Here is a 25,642-nt window from a genome sequence, read left to right on the forward strand (position 1 = left end):
CTTTCTACTACACACTCAAAATTATGTACTTTTTCTTCACAGAAAAGTGCATACTTTTGGGGCACAGTATAAGTAGGCGAATTGGGACGCTGGAGTAAATGCTGCTGAGAATTTACAGAAATAAATGTACATTTAAAATAGAAAACTAAGGGTCTATATACACATACAGTGTAATCAAAGGAATTACGAACAGGTGAGTAACTAATGAATACCCATGGAAACTAACAATCACAGAGAACTAAACGAAACATGGCAATAAATGAAAATGAAAACAGAACAAAACAAAACAAAACAGAACAAGACCATTACAACTATATTCTAAGCCACTTATTTAGAAGTGTTTGCTTCTTATCCAACGGCCCGGATTCCTATGAATATTAACAAGAGGAAACTTATTTGCAGTGACAGTCATTAACACTCTCAGATATGTGAGCTCAAAGGCAGAGCAGCATCACTGGGGAATGCAGTGAGTGTTTAGCTGGCTGCTGACCCAGATAGCTTACGAACATCTTAATCTTTGGCAGGCCAACTTGCTTATCGTCAGCTCAGCTTGCCTAAGTAGAGATAAAACTCATTTCCAATTTTGCCCTTCTTCCACCTCTGCACTTAAAAGAGAGTTTAATGGAAGTTGATATGCAATAACGATATGAACCAATGGTATTACTCTAGCAATGAAATGAGGCATCATATTCTGTATTAGACAAAAACTCAAAAGAGTTGCACTCAGAAATGTCTTGTGACCAGTAACAGCGGACTATTTCATGTCTTGTGAAATGGTCAACTTTGATAAGTAGGCCATGGTGTTCCAAAGCATCACTATACAGTAGGTATGCTAGTTTTACTCGTTTCTTGAGATTAGACATTGCCCTGTTTTACTAATGCTTGAGTGACAGAAATGTTATTGTTCCAGCTAACCAAATAGTGTGTTTATTTGACTCGCAGGTGGAAGAGATCGTCGAGGAGGGCCAGTCCTTACATTTCCAGCCAGGAGTAACCATGACAGAATACGACAGGAAGACCTTAGACGACTTATTGCGTACCTTGCAGGCATCCCCAGGTACTACTTGTGTGTGTGCATCTTTGTCTTTGTGTCAGTGTGAACATTATTATGCAACAAAATTCAAAGTCATAATAGATCGGGTGCAGCCAGTCGAAACGTTGAGGAATTGATTCCAAGGGAGCAACAGGCATGGAAGCCAGCCAGCAGCTGGAATTGTAAAGTTTCAGTTGAGTCACCATTGGGTTCATCTTAAGGCTGGCCCACACTAAAATTTTTTTAAATCTTATCAGATTTTCAAAATGTAAGATACCATAAGCATGACAATAAAAAATAATCAAATTAAAGTCCCTGTAAAGGCAATTCTAAAAAAAAATTCTAAACACATTAGAAATGTTAGAAATGTATTGCTAAAACATATTACAAAGACTGTGAACTGTGAAGTGCTGAATTGTGGAGTTAGACCGTTAAACAATTTTTCACCATTGCGGTGTTCCGGATTTTTTGGGCGGGGCTAAAACGGGGGCTCGATGACGCACCGGAGCCCCTGAGATCCTGGACACGCCCCTACTTGATGACGCACTGGAGCCCCTGACGCTGTCCCCTCCCCTAAATAGAGCACAATCACATCAGTTTACCGATCGCGAGTTACTGTCAGTACTATTAGTTACTACAGCCTACAGTTTGCTAGCTAGCTATGCCTTCGTCACGGAAATGCGTACTACCTGGATGCGATCACGTACAAAACAGATCGGTGTCCTTATTAAAATTATCAAGAAGAGGTGGATTAATTTAGTGAAGAGCCGCCTTGATGGAGAGGAGAGCTGAGGATCACCGCCAAAACCTGCCTCTGTAGTGATAATTTTACACGGGATAGTTTTATAAACTTTCGTCGGAGACAACTGGGATTCACTGATAGTCCGCTGTTACTGGTGAATGAGGCCGAGCCGACTATCTCTCGCCTAGGTGTTCATACTCCCGTCGCGCCGACAACTGGTGCTATCGTCGGCAGTGCGTGCCCACCAATGAGTGTAAGTTGTCTTGTGTGCTTATGTTATAATTATTGTAGGTAGTCCAGGCTCGAACATGTATGGCTTTGTAAAAACAATTAAGCTGCTAGGAGCATCCATTCCGGCTGTAGCGGTGACAGACAGTTGAGTGAGGCGACGGCAGCTTTCCCGCGAGTGGGCGTGGTTTCAGCGCAGCCAGTGGACACGCCCCCAGCGTTTGAGAGCAGAGACAACTGCTAATTTTTTCAAGATTTTGATAGCTTATTTTATGTACTTGCCGGCTTTTTTTATCATTCAAATTTGGCTGGGAGGCTAATAACACATTTTTCTGTGGTGTGACAAACTCAGAACACATACTTAATTTTGACTTTACAGGGACTTTAACAGTTTTGTCCCTATAGTATGTGGAGTGCCACGTTGTGACTAAGACGGCACACCACAAACAAACAGATTCCATTCACAAACAACCAGAGTCCCGACTGTGAACACAGAAAATCTCGCAAAATTTCTCGGGGTCAAACGTGACTTCAGAGTAAACAAAACATGGCGGACAACAGGCAAGAAGAAATTGCGATAATAGTGTTTGGATTGCTTTTTACAGAAAATTCACAGGGGAAAAAAAGAAAAAGGTTTGGATGAAGTCATGTCATGCTTCCTCCGTCTTCTGTCAGCTCGCTTTCTGATTGGGTATCATTCCGTTCCACGTGACAGTCTAAAGAGTGCGGCACGTTTGTCCTCAGGGTTCCCCCACACAGTACCTCGGTTACTGACTTAAAGGGGTCATGAACTGGCTTTTAATTTTTTTTTATATTGTTGTCTGAGGTCAAATTATGACTTTCGCTTGGTTTTTACATTCAAAAACATCAAAATGATTTAGTAATAGGCTATTTTCTACCCTGGTTTTGAGCCTAGCTCCTGTAACGCTTGGTTTTTAGGGGCGTGCCACATTGAAGACTTGGAAGTAAACGCCCACTGCTATGATTGGATAACAGTTTTGCATATTATAATGAGTTTCATGTAATGCGCGAATCAGTGGGCGGGGCTAAACATGCAGTGTTGAAGTAGGCGTTGATCTTCTTCTGTGGAGGTGGTGTTTGATACCCTTTGACGTCATAGAGCCACACTTTGAAAAACCTGTCGTTCGCTGTGCCTGGTGTCAATAAAAGCTTTTATTGGACTAACAAGGAAGTTTTCAGTTCTGAAACTTACAGGATATTCTTATAGTATGATGACCTCTTATATGTCAAAAGCTCAAGGAAAATGAGATTTCTCAAATCATCACCCCTTTAACCCTCACTCCCTGATGGAGGGAACGGAGACGTTATGTCGAGGGATGACATTAGGGGTCATACTTGACAGAAAGGGAACAAGATTTCTGATCCTAAATACTCAACATGTTGGATATTTATGATTTGAAAATTAGTGCAGCCCCGAGGTTCTTCCGAGCAGATTCATTAACTTTTAACACACCTCACACCACAGGAAAATCTGATCAAATAATCTGTAGAACCTTAAAGATAATCGGGACTTTACCTAGGATTATCGGAAGGGGAGAGTTGGTCTCAAAATCGACCTGATTATCTTGTAGTGTGTGGGTGCCTTTAGCAGCTCAAGCTCTGCATTTGGTATATTTTTGGCTGATAATTGATGATTTAATGAAGATGCCGTCCCATTTTCGATTGCTAGGCGCATTTTCACCAGGAAAATCCAGTCATTTCAATAGGAATCCACGCTATCATGATCGGGAATCCCAAAAGTTTGTGGTCTGTTTAATACTTTCTTTGAGCAAGGATGCAGTATATTGATAAAAAACGAAGACATTTTTTTTTTTTTTTTTTTAAAGATTTATATTTAAAATTGATGCTGTTGTTTTGAACTTTATATTCATCAAAGAATCCTGAAAAAAAAAAATCACAGTTTCCACATTGATAATAATAAGAAAAATTTACTTGAGCACCAAATCAGTATGATATCAGTATCAGAATGATTTCTGAAGGATAATGTGACACTGAATCATGTGAACAGCTGCTCAAGAAAAGATAAGGCTTGTTCGACTTGAACCGGCGCTGCACAGACCGATCGGTTTATGACATCAAAGTACCACGAGAGTGATTCAAAAGCATATGAGCCGTCCTCTCTAATCGCTCTCGAGTTACTTTGATGCGCTTTGATGTCATAAACCGATCGGTCTGTGCAGCGCCGGTTCAAGTCGAACAAGCCTATAGACATGTGTTTTATCTATTTTTGCGAATTCATTTAAAATTGCCCCTTTCAGTAAAAAGTGTTGTCATATTTGCCATTGCTCTTTGAATTTTCACCTATGAAATCCAGTCATTTTAATAGGAATCCACACAATAAGGAATTTATTTCAGTTAGTGGTGCGAATTCACTGCGTTGACAAACAGACAGCTGCTTGGTTTGAAAGTGACTTTTGTGTGAGTGGTGCTTCATACATCTACAGCCGTTTGCTATAGACCTTATGCACCAGAGAAACGATGGCATTGCTAGCCGTTTGCTATAGGGTGTGTTAGACGCGGCGCTTCTCGTCCGGTGTGTGACCCTCTTTAGTCTCAGTACCTGCCCTTAAAAAAAACTAATTTAATGTATTGAGCGTCATATTTTCTCACTACACACTTCACAGCTTTTGCTTGCACAGGTCTATCTGCCACATCTGTGTTTCTTTTCAGAAAACGATCCATATAACAGTAATGTAATGTTACTGCATCTGATCGAAGAAACGTTCAATCTGACGTTGTGACGTGATTGGTGTTGCGATATTTAAACATAAATGAGCTTTTAGATAATGTATCATGACTTGACTTGAGTGTTTTTGATCATATAAATTCATAAGAACAATCAGATGATTAGAAAATAACAAGATTTGTCAATTAAAAAAAATAATTTGGGGGTAGCTCACCACTACCTACACGGCCCACCAGATGGCGCTCCGAGGTCCACTAGAGGGCCGCGGCCCACCGGTTGTTAAAGGGATTTTTTATTCAACTTTCAAAGACATATCAAACATAAGACAAACAGATACTGGGGAAAACATATAACAGATCTTACATTGGGTTGTTAAAGGGATAGTTCGTCACAACGCTTCCTATGGCATCTATCTCCCGTGAACGCGTTTTAAATATGTATATTTTTATGACAAAATCGCACGGATTACCCTCAGAAGGCCTTCGTTTATCCCCCTGGAGCCGGATGGATTACTTTTGTGAAGGATGCATGCATATTTTTGGGACTTGAAGGAGGTGGACCCCATAACTTGACATTATAACCACTGAAAGATCTAAGACATTTTCTAAAATAACTGAAAATGTGTTCGTCTGAAAAATTATTGACATATGCTTCTCAAACGGCTTGAGGGTGAGTAAATCATGGGTTTAATATCATTTTTGGCCGAACTATCCCTTTAAGAGGGTTGCTAAAGCATTTATTGGTTGTTGATAGGGTGTCCGGCATGGTTTCTGTATTACTAGCTGCAGTCCTGTATTACTGTATTCTGTATTACTAGCTGCAGTCCGTAGCTTTTTTGGGTCAAAAATTATCCAAAATATTTTTTTGAGCAAGTAACGTTACATAACCAGCCAGTGTTCAAAACTCTCTGCTTGCCGTAGCTTGATTCAAAATGGTAAGCTTGTAGCTGCTAATCATGTTTTTAATTCCAGTGGTACTGGTGGATTTCCGCGGGAAATTCGAGCATGTCTTTGCGTCATTACGTCACATCTGTACATATAAAGAAGGAGTCTCGGCTAGCTGGCTATGTTGCGTGTGAGGATGTTGGAGGTGGAGATTTATAGCCTTTTCTCGCAGCACTTGATATAATTAAACGTATCAATTTGATGGCGGACCAGAAAGGTTCAAATGACAATCACCAGTGACAACTGGAGATTCACCCGTTGTAAAACGCGAAAGACTTAGGAGAAAAAAAGAGACTGCAACAGGCCCATGCGAAAACAAGGATAAATATCGCAAGGGCAATGCTGATGTTGTTAACATTAACAATTTGAGAACAAAGTATAATTTGCACGGTTTGACGTGATATGATAAGCGATCGTTAGATTTAATCAGCGCGATTTACTGCAATGCTTACCCCCTCCCCCCTTAGTTGGTCAGAACAAAGTGGATGTTACTTACTTGTTCAGATGACATTTTCCGGTGAAAATTCTTGATAATTCCGCAGATTTCGAACAGAGATGGCGACAAAGAGGAAAAACTGCGGACTGCAGCTTTGAGTGGTTGCCAGGGTGTTCTCTGTAATTGTTATGATGTTGCTAGGCAGCTGTTAGGATGTTCTGAGTGGATGCCTATGGCATTGATATGTTCTGATTGGTGTTGCTAGGTCTTTGTTTGGGTATTATGTGTGGTTGCTAGGACATTGCTGGGTGGTTTGCTGTGCTGTTGCTAGGTGGCTGCTAGGGTGTTCTGAGCATAGACATTATAAATACATAGACGGCCGCTGGATTGTACGCATAGACTGTAAAAAATATGGACAAAGCGTCTGTGACGTCACCCATAGACTTTCTGAAGAACGGGTTTGAAGCCGTTTATGGGGGGTATGGGCGGCGCCATCTTGGAAAATCTTGGGAAATCCTAACCCCGCCCACCTTCTGACGCAGCGCGCGTCACTCGCTCGCTCTGCTACTTCGGTTATCTCTGTTTATATTTAGGCAACGAAATATGTTATAAAACACCACACTAACTCTTTTCGTTTTCATTTAAAGAAATCTTAAACATTATAGGTTGTCAGGCACTCGGAACCTATCGAAAAATACAATAAAAGTCCATGGGACCAACCTGTAAAAACATGAATTTATGCTGTGAAAACGGACATTTTAACATGGGGGCTATGGACATTTGCTCCCTTTTGGGACCTCGCCCTAGCGGATTTTCGATGTATTGCAGTTTTTCGCACTTCCGGGTAGGCTTCATTTTTCAGATCAGAATGTTGCCGCTTGATCGTACGTCAAAAACTGCACAACCCGTTACTCGTTTCGGGTAGGTAGGCTAACGTTACTAGTCACTATTTCATTTACTATTTTTATTTTCAGAGGAGAAAGGCCGCGGAATTTAAAAATACTACTGGTATTGTGTCACGAAATGTAGTTTGAAGAGTTTTCAGTCGAGAATGTAGTTGTTTAAAGCTCAGATCTGTGGTTTATTTATAAAGCAAAACCTATTTAAAAAAAATGTATCTGACGTTTTCGGAGTTTTGAGATCCATGCGATCACCGGGCGCTCAGCGCTCATGTAACGTTACCCCGCCTGGAACAACCTTTCCTCGGCTAGTGCTTCTACCGTTTGCCGCTGGCTCTGATGTCTCTAGTCTAGTGGTTAAACATGAGATATAATTCTTCTTGTGTATATCTAACGGGCGATCTTTGGTCTCATTAATCTATAATTTGTTCGCTGGCAAATCGTTTTGGCTGAGGGCAAAGTGAAGTTTCATAACTTAACATATTTAGGCTATTTAACTTTAACGTTGTAACGTTAGCCTGCTGTATGTTTGACTGAATGTTTGACTGAATCGTTTACTTTATTTATTGACTCGTTTAGCTTCTTCTTATTCCTTTTAGGCTACTTATACTGACTTAAAGACTATTATTGATCAATAAAACTGAAATTTAACAAAAAGACACAGGGTTGTGTCATTTTATTTTATATAGCCTATGTAAGAATATTTTAAAATATATAAAATATTTTATATATACATTCTCTTCACTATATGTAGGTCAGTGTCTATATGTCTATATTCATATTGTCTATATTATTCTGCAATTGATATTACATTGTATTTGCTGTTATTATATTATTATTGTTATTAAAATATTATACCACTTGCGATTATCAATCTATTAGTTATGCTGTTAAATTATTGTACTATTCAGTAGTCACTATTTAACTTATTTTTTATTGTCTATATTCTGTAATTGATATTTCATATTCTTTTGCTATTATAATAGTATCATACTTATATTATATGCTATTATCAATATATTATTATTATATTATTGTACTTATGATATTATATAATTATACTGTTCATTACTATTTTATTTGCTGTATACTGTTTGTTTATTTTATTGACTATACACTAAACTATTTACTATTACTTCTCTCTTTATCTTATTTTTACTATTTGCATTGCACTGTAGTTGTACAGTGTACAGTTGCACTGTCATATGTATTACCATAAAGGATCCATCAGTTATCTTTGTTATTGCTAAAATCGGGTCAAAGACAGAAAATGCTTTTTCCACAATAAGAAAACTTTATTTCATTGAATGTGAACATTAAATTATATCTCAGTACGGGGGTCTTCACAATTCTTATCCAAGAATAAAAAGCCAAATACATGACAAGCCTGAGCTTTGACAATTCCTTATTATTTTTTTATTTTTATATAAGTCTAAACTATCGAGATTTTAAATAACTAGACATGGAACTTTTTGTACACCACGTACGAACCACTGAAATCTGTTGATAAATGTAAACGTTATTTTTGTTTTTATCCAGAGAAACCGCAGCTCACCCTTTTACTTGCATTTGTTTACAGCGCAGTCATGCCCTCATCAATATGGCGGAGGCGTTGACGTATCGCAACAAAGTTCCAAAGCTGCCAATAGGGCGTCTATGTATTTATTATGTCTATGGTTCTGAGTGGCTGCTATGGCATCAATGTGTTCTGAGGGGCGTTGCTGCAAGGGTGTCTTAGAGGATTGCTAGAGCGTTGCTAGGTGGTCGCTAGGGATTTTGTTTTAGAGGCTTGCTAATGTGTCACTAGGTGGTTGCTATGGTGTTCTTTGTATTTGCTAAATGTGTTCTGGGTGGTTGATTTGGCACTGAAGCAGTTGCTTGTGTGCTCTGGAGGGTTACTAGTGTGTTTATTATTAAATGAAAACTACAGCTCAAGGAAGCACCTTTACTTCTTGAACCGACGTTTTCATTTTGTTTAATTTAATTTATTTTCATATCTATATTCATATACACATGTCATGCCCATGGCTACGCTTTTCCCAGTCTTATTACACACTCTAACACTGCATAGCAGTTCTCTGGCAACCACCCAGAACACCTTAGCACTGCTGTGGTGATGTAAGTATCTTTGCATTTTCTTGAGAAGACGTTTAAGTCTAGTTAATGTATTTTTTTGTGAAATCCTGATTTTGTTTTTATTTTTTGGTTTTGAAGCTCCCTGTTCTCTGGTTTGTTTAGACATCACATGGCCAATTTGTCTTTTCCCTGCTGTGTCCTTCTGTAGTTAGCATTGATTCGACTCAGTGAAACTCAACCAGCTCCACGTGAATCTCTGCTTTCAGCCAGAGGGTTTCAGCTCTGCACATTTCAAAACTTTATGTAGGTTATCATCTGCCTCAGGGTTCTCCCAAACTTTACTTCTGTTCTATTGTCCATAATCACTCTGTTTGAGCCACAGAAATTAAACCTCAACTTCTTGATGGCTGTAAACACATTCTCCACTTTTGCACCGTACATGGCAGTTTGAAAATAAATAACATACTTCAAAGGACATAGAATTTAGTTGGAATACTTACTTCTAACCCTTTGCTTGGAAGTGCAGATATTCAGTATTATGTTGGAGACCCAGATGTGGCCCCTGGTTAGGAAAACAACGCTTTAGTGAGGGAGTGTATAGACGCTTACGGTTGTTGGTTTTGGTGTCTGGTGTGTATCGGATAGCCAGGGGTGTAGATATGTTGTTTGGCCTGAAACTGAAGATTGTAGGCCGCACTGGTTGTCCTCCATGCCATTTCTTTCCTCCATCCATTTTTTTCCACTCCTAAGAATATTCTCTCTTCCTTACTCTTGTATTCTCATTCTTTATGACTTGATACAAGTTAAGCTTCATGCCATCAATTACAACACAAAATAATTATAACCTGCCCATCAATTAGTGAGATCAAACCCAAAATGTGTGTGTAGTAATGCACTTACAATGGAAGTCTATAAGGAAAGGAATTGTGCAGGATAAACGTCTAAACATTCACTGTTTTGAATGTACACCCACAGGACTTTTACATTTTATGTGTTGATATAGACTAGTACAATAAAATTACTTTTTATCTCTTATTACCAATTAAAGCAGGTAAAACCAGTCATTTTCATATGAAACATGCCATGATACCAGACATTCATCCACGGGAATCACATCGGTAACACATAACATTAATCCACCGAGAAAAGTAGTACCTACACTAAGATGATGATTTAAAGAACATTACATATCAATTCATATAAAAAATTCATATAAGCACTTAAAATTACAGGCGTGCTTTCTTGCTAATTATTTAGGTATGTGTGTACGATTTTTAACTGTTTTTGAAACAAGTCTCTTATTGAATTTTCAGCATCCATTACTCCAGTTGGGCTACTTCATATTTTTGTGAAAACAATGATTTTTCAGGATTCTTTGATTAACAGAAAGTTTGAAGAACAGCATTTGATTGAAATAGAAATATTTTGTAACATTGTGAATTTCTTTACTGACACTTTTGATTTATTTAATACACCCTTGCTGAATAAAAGTATCAAATAAAAAATGGTACATATCACCCCACATCATGTTATCCTTTTCTCTTTTTTTCTCTCTGTCTCACTCTCATCCCTCTCTTCATTCTGTGTTCTTTCACTCTTCCTCCCCTTATCTCTTTCTCTCTCTCTCACTCTCACTCTCTCACAGAGAGGGAGGTCAGAATGATTTAGAGTTGTTCAGTGCTCATTCCTGTTTAAGAGTCAGACCAGAGAAGTGCAGCTGTGGATATGAAAACACTCTTGAGTTAACAGGCTGTTTTTCAAGCTAGAGAGCTGTTTAGTTAGCATTTTATTTGTTTGTTTTTGTCCTATAGCAGTTTTCTTTCATTTTAGCAAGAAGGGTTTATTTACCTTTTACATATTATATTTGGGTAAGTGTTATTTTTCATGCAGGGTCATACATTATATCTGATGCACTAAATTTGATTTAAACCGAGAGGGATTTGTCAATATCTCTGAAAGCAGTGGCTCTCATTTACCTCTCCCTAATGACGTGAGTGTCAGCAGTTTGCAGAAGAGCTGATGCTGTGTTTTTATTTGTTTGTGTAGTGAGGAGGTGAGCAGACATGGCTTCACGGTCATCGTGGATATGCGTGGATCTAAATGGGACTCTATCAAACCTCTGCTGAAGATCCTACAGGAATCGTTTCCTTCCTGCATCCACGTCGCTCTCATCATCAAACCTGACAACTTCTGGCAGAAACAGAGGACGAATTTCGGCAGTTCCAAGTTTGAATTTGAGGTAAGCACTTTAAACCTGTGAATGTACGTTAAGAAAGTGACAGCAAATTAGGAGTTCTGTTCATGTTATATTCAATAATATATTGTTTTGAATGTTTCTAAAAATCTGTTATCTGAGAGTACAGCATTTTTCTTATAGTATGTTTTACTAGAACATTCCATCTTGCTGGTATGAAAGTACAGCTTTCGAAATTACTTCTGACCTATTTCATCAAACAGCTGAGAGGAAGACACATGCAGTAGTGATATATTTAATCTGAAGGCTTAATCTCCCAATGGAGGTTTCTTAAATTAACACATCTAATGCAGCACAAGCTTAAAAAAGTGATATTACATAGTAATATATATGTAATTGATACATATTAGGTGTTTATAACTGCATCGCAAACATGATTTACAGCTGTGTACACCTAAACACTGGAAAATACCTATAATTGCAACAGTATAATGCAGAGCAGACTGTCTTGAAGTTCTGCTCTCTATCCACCAGCAAGTCTCAAGTGTCCACGATCCCCTCATGTCTCTGCTGTTGTCTCTAATAACATGACCTGAGCTGCAATCTCTGGAATGTTTTCCTGGCTTCTTTAAGTAAAGTGTTCAATGTAACTGATCCAATAGGGTGTACTTTCATCATCCAATCAGTGTTTAATTGCACTGTTGTTTTTAAATAACAATTGCAGCTTCTTGGAAACCTCCCACTGACAAAAGTGATCCATTCAGGACCCAGAGCAGACAAATTATTATCATAGGTTGCAGTGATCGGTTTTGGTTGTTGTTAAGATGTCACACCAAAAAGCAGACCCGCATGTAAAATAATACATTTTGATATTACATTGCAAAAATGTGGAGTCAAAACTTGTAGAAACAATGCAGAGATATCAAACATTAATAGTAAATTCAGATTCAGATCAGATTCTATCATTCTATCAGAATTCAACAGATATTAAACATCATTTCAAAACCTAGTAAATGGCTATATAATTTATATTTTTATTTCAGCTTTAGTTTTAGTTTTTTTAGTACATCATGGTAAACTAAATGAAAATGTAAAATTGTAATGAAAAAAGGTTTGTTGTTTTATTTTATATTTTATTTCAGTTATCGTATTCAAAATCTGATGCATTGAGAATATGAACCCAAGTGTCCTACTTTCATCCTTTCAGACCATCATGGTGTCCCTCGAGGGTTTGACCAAAGTCGTCGATCCTTCCCAGCTGACTCCAGACTTCGAGGGCAGCCTGGATTACGACCACGAGGAGTGGATCGAAGTTCGAGTGGCCTTTGAAGACTTCACTAGCAATGCGGCTCGCATCCTAGCCCGTTTGGACGAGCTCCAGGACATGGTGTCCCAGCGGGACCTGCCGTCAGACCTGGATGGGTCTCGGCGTGCTATGGAGGAACACGCATCTCTGAAGAAAAAGGTCACTAAAGCTCCTGTGGAGGAGTTAGATACTGATGGTCAACGCCTGCTTCAACTTATCCAGTGTGGGGAGAAAGGCAGGGGAGATATCCAGGGATTAGCTCCAAAAGTCCAAGCACTTCTGGATAAACTCCACGGCACACGTCAACATCTCCACCAAGCCTGGCACATGCGCAAAGTCAAACTGGATCAATGCTTCCAGCTAAGACTCTTTCAGCAAGATGCAGAGAAGGTATGAATGAACGTACTACAAGATATGTGAGGTTTAATAAGGACAGAATTTGGCAGGTTTACATATTATATAAGGTTAGAACAATAACATAAGTTACGATACAACATACAAAGAGCGTTTTATACATAATATTTGTACTCTATATAATTTCATGTGATATTTCAAGAGTTCTATATTTTATATTCTTTTAAGTGCCTCTATTATGCTATTTTATAGGCTCAAAAAAACACTTTAATTTTCACCTAATCACCTAGTTTCTGAAAATGGTGTGTTCGTAGATTCAGTCTCTCTAAGCGTCCTCTCTAATCCCCTTGTTTCCGCAAGCCTACTCTGCTCTGACTGTTCAGATGGCCCATTCTGTTGTGATTGGTCTACCGCTTACAGCATGTTTTGAAGACATTGTTATGTAGGTATGTGTGAGGTTCTGAGGAAGGAGGACCCAAAAGCAGAAGAATGCTTAATTTCAATTTATTGAAACAAGAACAAAAGAGGAAGAATACAGAGGAAGATCAAACAACCAAATACCCCCCCACCTTACGTGGTGCCACCTTACGAGCCGGGACTCGAAGCGCCAAGTCCTTGGTGGACAGCCAAACCCGCTGTCCACAAACATATCTAGGTGCCAACCTCCGGTGACGGTCCGCAGCAATTTTAGTGCGTTCCCTGGACCGAGGGAACGGCCAATTCGGTACCCTGGGAAGGAAACAGAGGAGGTTTGTAACCCAGGCAACACATGAACGGGGAAAGCCCAGTTGATGACACCGGCAAAGAATTATGAGCATACTCCGCCCAAGTTAGCTGCTGGCTCCAGGTTGAGGGATTGTGGGAAGCCAGACATTGGAGCATCCATCCTAGATCCTGGTTTACCCGCTAGGACTGGCCGTTGGTCTGTGGATGAAATCCTGATGACAGACTGGTGGAGGCTCCAATCTGCCAACAGAACTCCCTCAAAAAATGGGAAACGAACTGGAGCCCCCTGTCAGAGACCACGTCCTCCGGAAGACCATGGATCCGAAAGACGTGGTCAATGACCACCCGGGCCGCCTCGTTAGCTGAGGGGAGTTTGGAAAGGGCAATGAAGTGGATCGCCTTAGAAAAGCAATCCACTACGGTGAGAATCACAGTATTGCCACTGGATTGAGGGAGACCAGTGACAAAATCCAGGGCAATATGTGACCAGGGGCGGGAAGGGATAGGAAGGGGATGTAACAGACCCTTTTATTTGGAGCACAGACCGAGAAAGCACCCACAAACCGACGGATGTCCGCTGCCATGGCGGGCCACCATAACTGCTGGCGAATGACAGCCAGCGGCCTCCTCACTCCTGCAGAAGTAAACCTGCATTTGATTTCATCAATCGCACTCAGAGCCGCCGCAGTCCAGGGTGTTAAAGGCCATCTTCCACTCGTCCCCCTCCTTAATCCGAACAAGATGGTAAGTGTCGCGTAGATCCAGCTTTGTGAAGAATCTCGCCCCCTGCAAGAGTTCAAAGGCTGAAGACATAAGAGGCATAATAAGGCATACATAAGTACCTGTTCTTAACCGTTATGTCATTCAGCCCCCGATAATCTATACAGGGATGCAGAGAGCCATCCTTCTTCTTCACAAAGAAGAATCCCGCACCTGCCGAAGAAGAGGATGGTTTCAGCGGCCAGAGACTCAGACAAATATTTCTCCCTGGCCACCCGTTCAGGAGCTCACAAAGAGAAAAGGCGACCAAGAGTCGGAGAAGTGCCTGTGAGGAGATCAATGGCACAGTCATACGGTCGATGTGGAGGAAGAGATGCAGCTCGGGACACACTAAAGGCTGCCCGCAGATCGTGAACAAAGAAGGGGACACAAAAGATGGCACAGAAACAAGGCAGTGTGCATGAGAATAAGGACTAGAATTATCTGCCCAGTTAATGAGCGGACCATGAAGAGAAAGCCAGGGATGGCCAAAAACTAAGGGAGCTACTGGAGATTTAGTTAAATAAAGCCGGGCCAGTTATAAAATAAATGGTCATGAGCTTGCGGCCATCCAGTGAGTGAGCAATAACGGAAGTATTTAGAGGATGAATAGGAAGGACCCTCTCACGAGTCCTCATCGATAAAATTCCCCTCTGCCCCAGAGTTAATGAGTGCTGAACCCTTGAAGGAAGTATCATTCATGATGACAGTCACTGGCAGGAGAGTACAAGATTCATGAAATGGGGATGTGAAAGTTCCGCTCGCCAGAATTCCCTTGACTACCGACGAGTGCTGCCTTTTACTGGACAAGATGCAGCCAGATGACCATGGCCACCACAATAAAGACAGAGTCCCTCAGACAAGCATTGTTCTCTTTCCTTAGCTGAAAGATGCATTCTGCTAATCTGCTTGGGCTCTACACCAACCGATGGTTCAGGTCCCCGGGAAGCAGAAGGAGAATCGAAAAGTTCTGCTCGTAAAACTGCCCCCGAACCCACCGACGTAACTCCAATCTGGAATCAAGACAAACGGTTGTTCTGGGGGATGTTCTGGGGGGATCACGAGCATAAATCTCATCTTTAATATCATCAACAAGCCCATCCAAGAACCGCGCCGCCAACGCCTCAGGATTCCATTGACTGGTGGCTGTGCAAGTTCGAAATTCAATAGCGTAATCTGCCACCGATCTCTTGCCCTGTCGAAGAGCTGCCAACAGCCTTGAAGCCTCCTTTCCAAACACAGACCGATAAATTTTTTTTGATCATTTCAGCTTTGAAGAGTTTGAAATCAAAACAGCTCTGGGATTGGGACTCCCATACAGCAGCGCCCCAGTCGTGAGCCCGACCAGACAGCAAGGACAGCAACTTTTGATCTTTCACTTGCATAGGTCCGCGGCTAAAGCGAGAACACCACCTCACATTGAATGATAAAAGAGCGACAGTTGGTAGGCTCACCAGCTTAAGCAGGAGGATTGTTGACTCAAGCTTCATGAGTGGAATTAGAGGCGGCTGAATCTGGGCCGAGACGTCGAATTCTTTCAAACTGGTCTGAAAGCTCAGCGACTTGCACAACGAAAGATTGCATGGAGAAACGAGCATTAACCAGCTCCTCCTCATGACGGCCCAGCATGGCTCCTTGAAGTTCCATGGCTGATCGGATAGGCGATTCCGCTGGGTCCATGTGTGGCCAGTATGTAGTGTGTCCTGAGTCCTGACAAGTATGTAACAGAAAATGACACTGGAATTGCTGACGACTCGTTTTGTAATGCACTTAGATCTGTAAAACTTTGCAGACCTTTTACACCCACAAACAGCCATATTACATACTGCACGAAAGGGAATATAAAAGCATAATAGGGGCACTTTAATAAAAATTCACTTCGCCAGTACCGTGGTACAGTAAAGGTAAGTAATGGAACCACTGTTCATGCATTGTAACTGCATAATACAAAGTTATTAAGGAACTTTTTTGAAGAGTTTTTAGTGTTTTCAAAAAAAGTCTTGTTCACCAAGGCTGCAGTTATTTGATATATAAATATTATATAAATAAATTATAAATAAATTATAAATTATATAAATAAATGTATTTGATATAAAAAATACACCAAAATATTGTATTCCAGCCGTCAGTGTCACATGATTCTTCAGAAATCATTCTAATATTCTTCCTTTTTTTCAGGATTCTTTGATGAATAGAAAGTTCAAAAGTATAGCATTTCATTTAAATTCATAAAATGTATTTTAATCAATTTAGAAGTATTAATTTATTCTTTTTTTTTATCATATTGATCAAACACTTTATTGGTAGTGTATGAGAAGTAAGCATAGTTAAATATAGTAGTCAACATTTGAAGTAGATCAAAAAAGTTCATCATCAAAGTCCTAAGACAAGAATGGGTATTGTTCAAAATTCATGTATAACATTGATGAAAGGTTTTGATCCACTTCAAATGTTGACTACTGTATGTTATACCAGTCTATTTACAGTAAAATAAAATTGTTACGAGCAAAAATAACGATGACAATTTAAAAATCTGAATTTTCTCTTAAAAATATAAAGAAAACAAAAAATATGTGGTTGTTGACAAATAAATCCAAAGATAAGCAAGATTTTATAGAATCTGAATGAGCAAATCCTTGAATTTCACCAGAATTTCACCAAAGTCATGTTTTGAGGATGCACAGATAAACATTGATAGAGTGTGATACATTGATTTAGTGTTTCTTAAAGGGATACTCCACTTTAAAATGAAAATTCTGTCATCATATACTCACCCTCATGTTGTTTCAAACCTGTGTGAATTTCTTTCTTCTGCTGAACAGAAAGGAAGATATTTAGAAGAATGTCAGTAACCAGACAGTTTCTGGTCCCATTGACTTCCATAGTAGGAAAAAAAATGTACTATGGAAGGCAATGGGACTAGAAACTGTCTGGTTACTGACATTCTTCTAAATATCTTCCTTTCTGTTCAGCAGAAGAAAGAAATTCATACAGGTTTGAAACAACATGAGGGTGAGTATATGATGACAGAATTTTCATTTTAAAGTGGAGTACCCCTTTAATTAGAGTGTATTGAAGTATAACAATATTCCAGTATATTTCACAGTCCATGCTTTCCATTTTTTCCTTTCAACAGATGTTTGATTGGATTGTCCATAATAAAGGCCTGTTCCTGACAACCTACACAGAGATAGGAGCCAAACATCAGCACGTGCTGGAGCTACAGACCCAACACAACCACTTTGCAATGAACTGCATGGTAAGACTGTGTCCAGTGGTCCAGCAGTAATATCTGTCACCACCTGAGGCATTATAACAGTGCAGCTTGATGAGTGTTACATCAGGAAAATAATGTGGACTTGTACACGTGCCCTGACTCACTTAATCATGCAAGAATGAATTTTCTGTTGTCATATAATAGTCATGTCAATATATGCTTGAAGAGTATGTAATGCCACTGGAGAACAGTCACACGTTGATACATCATCCCTGTGTGTGTGTGTGTGTGTGTGTGTGTGTGTGTGTGTGTGTGTGTGTGTGTGTGTGTGTGTGTGTGTGTGTGTGTGTGTGTGTGTGTGTGTGTGTGTGTGTGTGTGTGTGTGTGTGTGTGTGTGTTTTTGTTTGTTGTGTGTGTGACCTTGGGCATATTCGTTATCACCCCCAGTAGATTTCAAAGGGAGAGAGTTTCACAAGAAAACGCCATGGCATCAATCACTGATTTTCCATCTCTATGGTCTCATCTGCCATCTGTCCATCCATATCTAAATGTTACTGCTGTTCAGCCAATAGGAAAAGTCTAAAGCATGTGTCTGCATGCAGGGTGGACTCATACAAATGACCAATGTAGTTTTAAATGTTTTCACATGTTGGAAATTCTTAGAGAATGTTTTTTTCTCGTAGTTGATATACATTGAATATATTATATATAAAAGAGATTAATCTTTTAAGTCATTAAGTTTAATGGTTTCTAACTAGATTTTTACATTTTTGGCAGAAAATGAAAATGCAAAACTTATAGCACACATTGGGCCTCATATAGCACTCAAGTGCTTTAATGTACAACAGTGATATTACATGATCAAATTCATACACCTTATTAATGATGCACACCATATTACCAATTAGGATGTTTTTATAGGTTGTTATTGGGCTCTTTGTTGCTCCTTTGTTAGTGTGTTAGGTTTGGCTGAGTGTGCTAAATCACATGTCCTGCCTCAGCTGTGAGAACTGTCTACCCCCTCTCACGTTGCTACAACTGTGCAGAACTTAACGGATGAAACGCTTTGTCAACTGTTTGCTTTGGGTTAGCCTGACTGTCGGGCACCTCCTCAGGAAGTCCCAGGAGCCTTACTTCCCTGCCTGATATGAAGCATGAACGGACGAAAACACTTTAGTGTCAGATGGTTATTCGGCTTGTATTACTTGATAATTACTTGATTAATGCATGTTTTGTGTTTATCGTATTCTTTCTTATTTCACACAAATGGAATACTAATGTCTGATCTCTGGTGTTATGATCACTGGAAACAGACTTCTTTTAGTTTTTTAAAGTCGACATGAAACTAACGTTGTAATAGTCTTCCCTATTGCGACGTATATCCGAGTGAAACGGCTTCTGGTATGTGAAAAAAAAAAAGTAGGACGGGACTTGATTTCGTCCTTGGGATTTGATTGGATCATAGGAAGTTCCCTATTTGCAGTCAGTTGTGGAAGATATTTAGTCCCAACCTCAGATATTGTTAATGTTTTTAATAAAATATTACAAGTGCATTATTTTAAAACAATAATGATGTTCACAAATAAATTATTTGTAATAAAACTGCAACATTCTGGAAAAAAAAAGGTTTTTATTTTTATTTTATTTTTTTAATGTTGACTTTAATAATCAAAAACACTATATGCTGATAGCCTGCCCCCTAGAGGACTCAAGGGTCACTACAGTTTAATAACCTGCACGTACTGTGGCATTTTCAACATGTATTGACAGTAATTCAATAGCCGATTTATGGAAACGTTAATGTCCATCGCATGGCACACTGGTTGTAACCTTTCGTAATAGACATGCTTAAGCAGCTATGTCATTGAGTTCCGGTGGTAATGTCACCTGAGCGGAACGTTATGCTTGTCAAGTTGTAAATTAACTGAGCCCCACTCTCTTATGAAAGACAATCTGGAGGACAACATGTAGAAAACACTCCTCCAGCTAAAGGCATTTTACTCATGGCTGGGTAATCTCCCATCATGCTAGTGTATTGATCAGTCCCGGAGACATCCAGAGGGAGAGTTCCAGGCACTCCTCCTCTATTCATCCAGACTTTGTAAGAGAAAAAAAGGTTTTGCATAATAATATTAAACCTGGGTTTTATGTTTGTCTGTAAGAGTGAAGGGTAAACTGTCCTTGTGTGACTCTCTCTGTTTAAGTAGGCTTCAGGGTCCAGTACTGTTATAAAGTGTTTTTTCTTTTTTTTTTCTTTTTTTTTTTTATGTGAGGAAGGCTTTTGTTCTACGGTATGTGTGTCTTGGCTGCGTTCAGGTCCTGAAAGGTGATCTGAGTAAATGTAGGTAGAGCGCTTCCTTGGTCTGCACTCTCATTTTGTGCTCAAGTGACATGACACTTGATTTTATGTGTCTTTTTTCTTGATTTTATGTTTTAGGGGTCAGATAATTAACTCTTTTCTATCCAAGTATAGTTAATGCAGGAGTTTACAAAAATACTAATGAAAAACAAAACAAAACAAAGCTTTTCGAGCTGAATTCTAATTGGACTGGGAGCAGCAGTGTGTGTGTATGTGTGTGTGTTTGTTGGGGGGGTGGGGGTTCTTATATGGTAGGTATTACAACAAAACAGAAAAGGTGAAGAAAATAAACAATACAAATTTAAAATGGAATGTGTGTAAGATTAATGAAACAAAAATAAAGGTATTTTAACTATACATGAATATCAGTCACGTGACCTCTTACGTCATCCGCCCTTTTTCCAGTTGACTGCCACCATCTTGAGTACCTACCGAGTACTGTCTATGGTACTGACAAGCATTAGCTAGCTAGCTTGCTACGATTTACAGCTTCGTACGGATACAGTAAATGGCTACGAAAGACAACATTTCGCACCTCGACTGCCATGAAAAGAAACGCTACTTTCAAAAAATATCATCGTTAGGGTGTGATCCCTACGCGATACCTGATGCATACTTCCAGCCACTGTCCGCTGCTACCGAACTACCAATCCTGGCATTCTATATATATATATATATATATATATATACTCACCTAAAGGATTATTAAGAACACCATACTAATACTGTGTTTGACCCCCTTTCGCCTTCAGAACTGCCTTAATTCTACGTGGCATTGATTCAACAAGGTGCTGAAAGCATTCTTTAGAAATGTTGGCCCATATTGATAGGATAGCATCTTGCAGTTGATGGAGATTTGTGGGATGCACATCCAGGGCACGAAGCTCCCGTTCCACCACATCCCAAAGATGCTCTATTGGGTTGAGATCTGGTGACTGTGGGGGCCATTTTAGTACAGTGAACTCATTGTCATGTTCAAGAAACCAATTTGAAATGATTCGAGCTTTGTGACATGGTGCATTATCCTGCTGGAAGTAGCCATCAGAGGATGGGTACATGGTGGTCATAAAGGGATGGACATGGTCAGAAACAATGCTCAGGTAGGCCGTGGCATTTAAACTAGGGATGGGGCCGATCCGATCCAGTATCGGTATCGGGACCGATACCAGCGTAATTCACGTATCGGATTTTCCCGATCCAACCTGCGGAGATATCCGATATCCTTGAGTCATGTCTGCGCTTTAACGTCTGCTGAAATGACTCCAAAAGTGATTCCCGCCGGCTAGTCTGCTAGCTGGCTGCAAACTGTGGAATGGATTTCCTGAACGGAGGCGCGGCTCAATGAGACACAGAGTTATGAGACACGCCCCCGCTCAGAAAATCCATTCCGCAGTTTGCGGCCGCTGTGTGGAAATACTTCACACTGGAAACACCGCATAGCAAGACAGCAAAATGCAATGTTTGCAAAGCCGTAATTCAGAGCTCGTTGAAGCTCCCTCGCGTCGTACAACACAACGAATGCAATCAAACATTTAAAAAAGCACCACGTTACAGTGCGTTCACACCAAACGCGAATAGCGCGTCAAATTCGCGTCTGCCGCGTCTAGTTGGACGCTTGAATATTTTGAATCCATTCGCGCGCCCAGAGCGAAATTGACGCTCGTAAAAAGCAAAAGTTTGAAGCGAAATTGACGCACGTCTGAGGCGAAATCCGCTTGTCTGTTTGCAACATGGCTGATGTTGATCGAGCATTCATCGAGAGAGTTACAGCTTCGGAGCGTGGATCACCCTTAGATAGTGTGTGTGTGTGTGTGTGTGTGTGTGTGTGTGATGTTTACACTTGCACTTTTCTTATATTTCAAAACTCAAGTATTTGACATTTTGGGAATGTAATAAATATTGACATGACCTACAGTTGCATATTTGTTTTCAGAATGGGATTTTTCCTGTTAACAGGATTTCCATTTTTTCTGACTTCCTTTTCTGACCTTATACTTACCATACATGCATAAATATGTACATATTGTACTTGCCTGTTGAGAGGAGTTTATTTCAGCATCATATAAAATAAACAATAATGATAATAATAATATTAAAGCAAACACAGCTCTGGTATCGGAATAGTATCGGTATCGGCCGATATCCAAATTCAGGTATCGGGATCGGATCGGAAGTGAAAAAATATGGATCGGTGCATCCCTAATTTAAACGATGCCCAATTGGCACTAAGGGGCCTAAAGTGTGCCAAGAAACATCCCCCACACCATTAGTGGTAACAAGGCATGATGGATCCATGTTCTCATTCTGTTTACGCCAAATTCTGACTCTACCATCTGAATGTCTCAACAGAAATCGAGACTCATCAGACCAGGCAACATTTTTCCAGTCTTCAACTGTCCAATTTTGGTGAGCTCGTGCAAATTGTAGCCTCTTTTTCCTATTTGTAGTGGAGATGAGTGGTACCCGGTGGGGTCTTCTGCTGTTGTAGCCCATCCGCCTCAAGGTTGTGCGTGTTGTGGCTTCACAAATGCTTTGCTGCATACCTCGGTTGTAACGAGTTGTTATTTCAGTCAAAGTTGCTCTTCTATCAGCTTGAATCAGTCGGCCCATTCTCCTCTGACCTCTAGCATCAACAAGGCATTTTCGCCCACAGGACTGCCGCATACTGGATGTTTTTCCCTTTTCACACCATTCTTTGTAAACCCTAGAAATGGTTGTGCGTGAAAATCCCAGTAACTGAGCAGATTGTGAAATACTCAGACCGGCCCGTCTGGCACCAACAACCATGCCACGCTCAAAATTGCTTAAATCACCTTTCTTTCCCATTCTGACATTCAGTTTGGAGTTCAGGAGATTGTCTTGACCAGGACCACACCCCTAAATGCATTGAAGCAACTGCCATGTGATTGGTTGATTAGATAATTGCATTAATGAGAATTTGAACAGGTGTTCCTAATAATCCTTTAGGTGGGTGTGTGTATATATCATAGACTGTAAAAAAATATGGACGTAGTGTCCGTGACGTCACCCGTAGGTTTCTGAAGAGCATTTTTGAAGCCTAAAGTGGGCGGAGCCGGCCGTCGCCATCTTGGCCTTGCGTCACTCCCGGATAACAGAAAATAGGCAAACAGGCGGGGCGTGAGTGGAGCTAAGAAGCCTGGCCATAGATATGAGCCTGGCTATCTGAAATCACCTAGCTCGACGTGATCGAGTTAGCTGATGATGTAAAGCCAATTAAAGCCTATTTTTGCCCTTCGAAATATTATAATAGTTAAAAGACATGGCTACAAGTGAGACTGTGTATTACTTCGAGAGTGTTTGTGCGTGACAGTGATTTATGTGCATAACGTTACATGTCAGTCACTCTTTCATGGTCCGTCAGCGCGGCATCGCTCAAGTTCGTAGAGAGCTTATTCAGTCCATTTTAAATTCTGATTTTGGCCGCCTCTCAAATTGGTTAAACCGTTAAACCATAGATATATTGCCTTTGAAGTGCAAGTAAATGCGCTAGAAAATCCGCGCTCATTCATGTGCATTTAATGCACGGACGGAGAAAGCGCCGACGCCTGCATGATTTCATCTGACAGTACATAAGCATATTATAATCCATCTGTTCCATGATAGCAGAATGAACGAGCCTTTATTGACGTTTTAAATTTGAGAACCCCAAAAAGCAAAGAAATTGTCAGACATCCATCCATGTTCACAGAGGAAAACAACTGAAATACAGCGCTGGTTGTTCTCTCAAACGATAACGACGGAATCCAAAGACGTGGGCTTTGTACCCAAGTATTACATTTTATGAAATAACCCCGAAAAAAAGCACAAACACTGCAGAGAAGGCAAGTTCAGCAGCTAACATTTGCTGAGGTGAAGTGACGGCTAGTAACAGCACACAAACGGCTAGCATTGACAGCGGCAATCCATCTGTCACTCAAGTGGCCACACCCTTAAATTTAAATATTAATCAACTAAACGGACGAGTTATAAAAAAATTCACCCCCCTCACAGTTGTTATGAAGGGCAAAATTAGCTGTATAGACCAAAGCCACATAGAGATCCAGGCTGTAAACATGTTTTTTTCTGCTGTAAAGTTGGCAATTTTAACATGAGGGAGATACAGATTTGACTCACTTCTGCAGCCAGGCCAAGCGGCCAGTTAATGAATTGCAGTTTAACTCACTTCCGTGTTGGTTTCAAGAGAGAGACGGGGAGGTTGCCGCTTGGTATATATATATATATATATTAGGGCTGTCAAAAGATTAATCGCGATTAATCGCATCCAAAATAAAAGTTTGTGTTTAAATAATATATGTGTGTGTACTGTGTATAATTAAATTTGTATATATAAATACACACACATGCATGTATATATTTAAGAAAAATGTGTTATTTATATATAAAAAAATTACATTTATATAGAATATAAATTATATATAAATATATACAGTATATGCATGTAAATATTTCTTAAATATATACATGCATGTGTGTATATTTATATATACAAAATAATATACACACATATATTATGTAAACACAAACTTTTATTTTGGATGCGATTAATCTTTTGACAGCCCTTATATATATATATATATATGTTATGAACTGCTCCGAGACTCGAAGGAGAAGATCCAAATGCAGCTTTATTACAGAGTAGTCGTACAGGCAGGGTCAACAACAGCAAACAGATCAATGGAGGAAACACAGAGAACATCCGAATAACAGGCAGAGGTCAGGGCAGGCAGCAATTATCAGAGTCCAATAAACAATCCAAGTCAGGCCAGGCAGAGAAACAATCAGGAAACGGTGAAACAGTCCAAGGTCAGCAATACAAGAATCAAACACGGGTAAATAACGCTCAGAAATGCAGTAACAGTACAACAAGACTTCGCACTGAGTGAATGTGAAAACCAGGTATTTATGGTGTGAGTGAAACAAGGTGATAAGACACAGGTGAATGAGATGAGTGCTGATGAGTCCGGGCAGTGAGTTATGGGAAATGTAGTTTGTGAGGAAGTGATCATAGTCTATTGTGGAGCGCCCTCTGGTGGCTCTCGAGGGCACTCCAGCTGGTGATTGTTACAATATATATATATATATATATTTGGTCGTTTAATGAAGCCTATTATATGTTGATCCGACTATTCAAAGCGTGTATTTAAATGGTCCAGGGGCAGAACTTTTGCCAAGCGTGTCAGAGGTTCTGGGTTCTAATCCGCACTCATATATATATATATATATATATATATATTTTTTTTTTATCAAAACCGATTATGTTTATCAGTGGTTGTATATCAGGCAGGGACACGTTTGTGTGCATTTTGTTTTGTAATTTCACCGGAACGAATAGAGAGTCTCTCCACAACGGATTGAAGCGCGCGTCCGAGTGAAGACTGTGCGCGAGCCACAAACAAACACAGTATCCGCGCCACTGATCGCAGCGGCAACGAGCACTTTGATCACTTGATTTCAAAGACAACACATTTCAGCGCTAGATCGCCTCTTATTTAACAAACGAACAAAATGAATGCTCTGCTAGTTAACTGGAGATGTTTTGTTTATTTGTATTGGTATATTCGTGCCGCGAGATGTTTCAAAAGTGGTGGGGACAATATTGGTGGGGACATGTACCACCCACAAATTATGCTTATGGATGTGA

The 25,642-nt window shown here is 40.0% G+C and overlaps 1 protein-coding gene across 5 annotated transcripts in view; it reads left to right on the top strand.

Moving 5' to 3' along the window:
• Window positions 1–25,642, top strand: part of triob (trio Rho guanine nucleotide exchange factor b) — a 206,255-nt gene that overhangs the window by 68,856 nt on the left and 111,757 nt on the right. For all 5 annotated transcript variants that reach the window (XM_082150220.1, XM_082150218.1, XM_082150216.1 and 2 more), the window contains exons 4-7: window positions 943–1,057; window positions 11,112–11,304; window positions 12,467–12,955; window positions 17,541–17,663. In XM_082150220.1, coding sequence (XP_082006346.1) covers window positions 943–1,057; window positions 11,112–11,304; window positions 12,467–12,955; window positions 17,541–17,663 — 920 coding nt within the window. The remainder of the gene's footprint in view (window positions 1–942; window positions 1,058–11,111; window positions 11,305–12,466; window positions 12,956–17,540; window positions 17,664–25,642) is intronic.

Source organism: Leuciscus leuciscus (genome assembly GCF_965113295.1).
Source record: "Leuciscus leuciscus genome assembly, chromosome: 20".
NCBI lineage: Eukaryota > Metazoa > Chordata > Actinopteri > Cypriniformes > Leuciscidae > Leuciscus > Leuciscus leuciscus.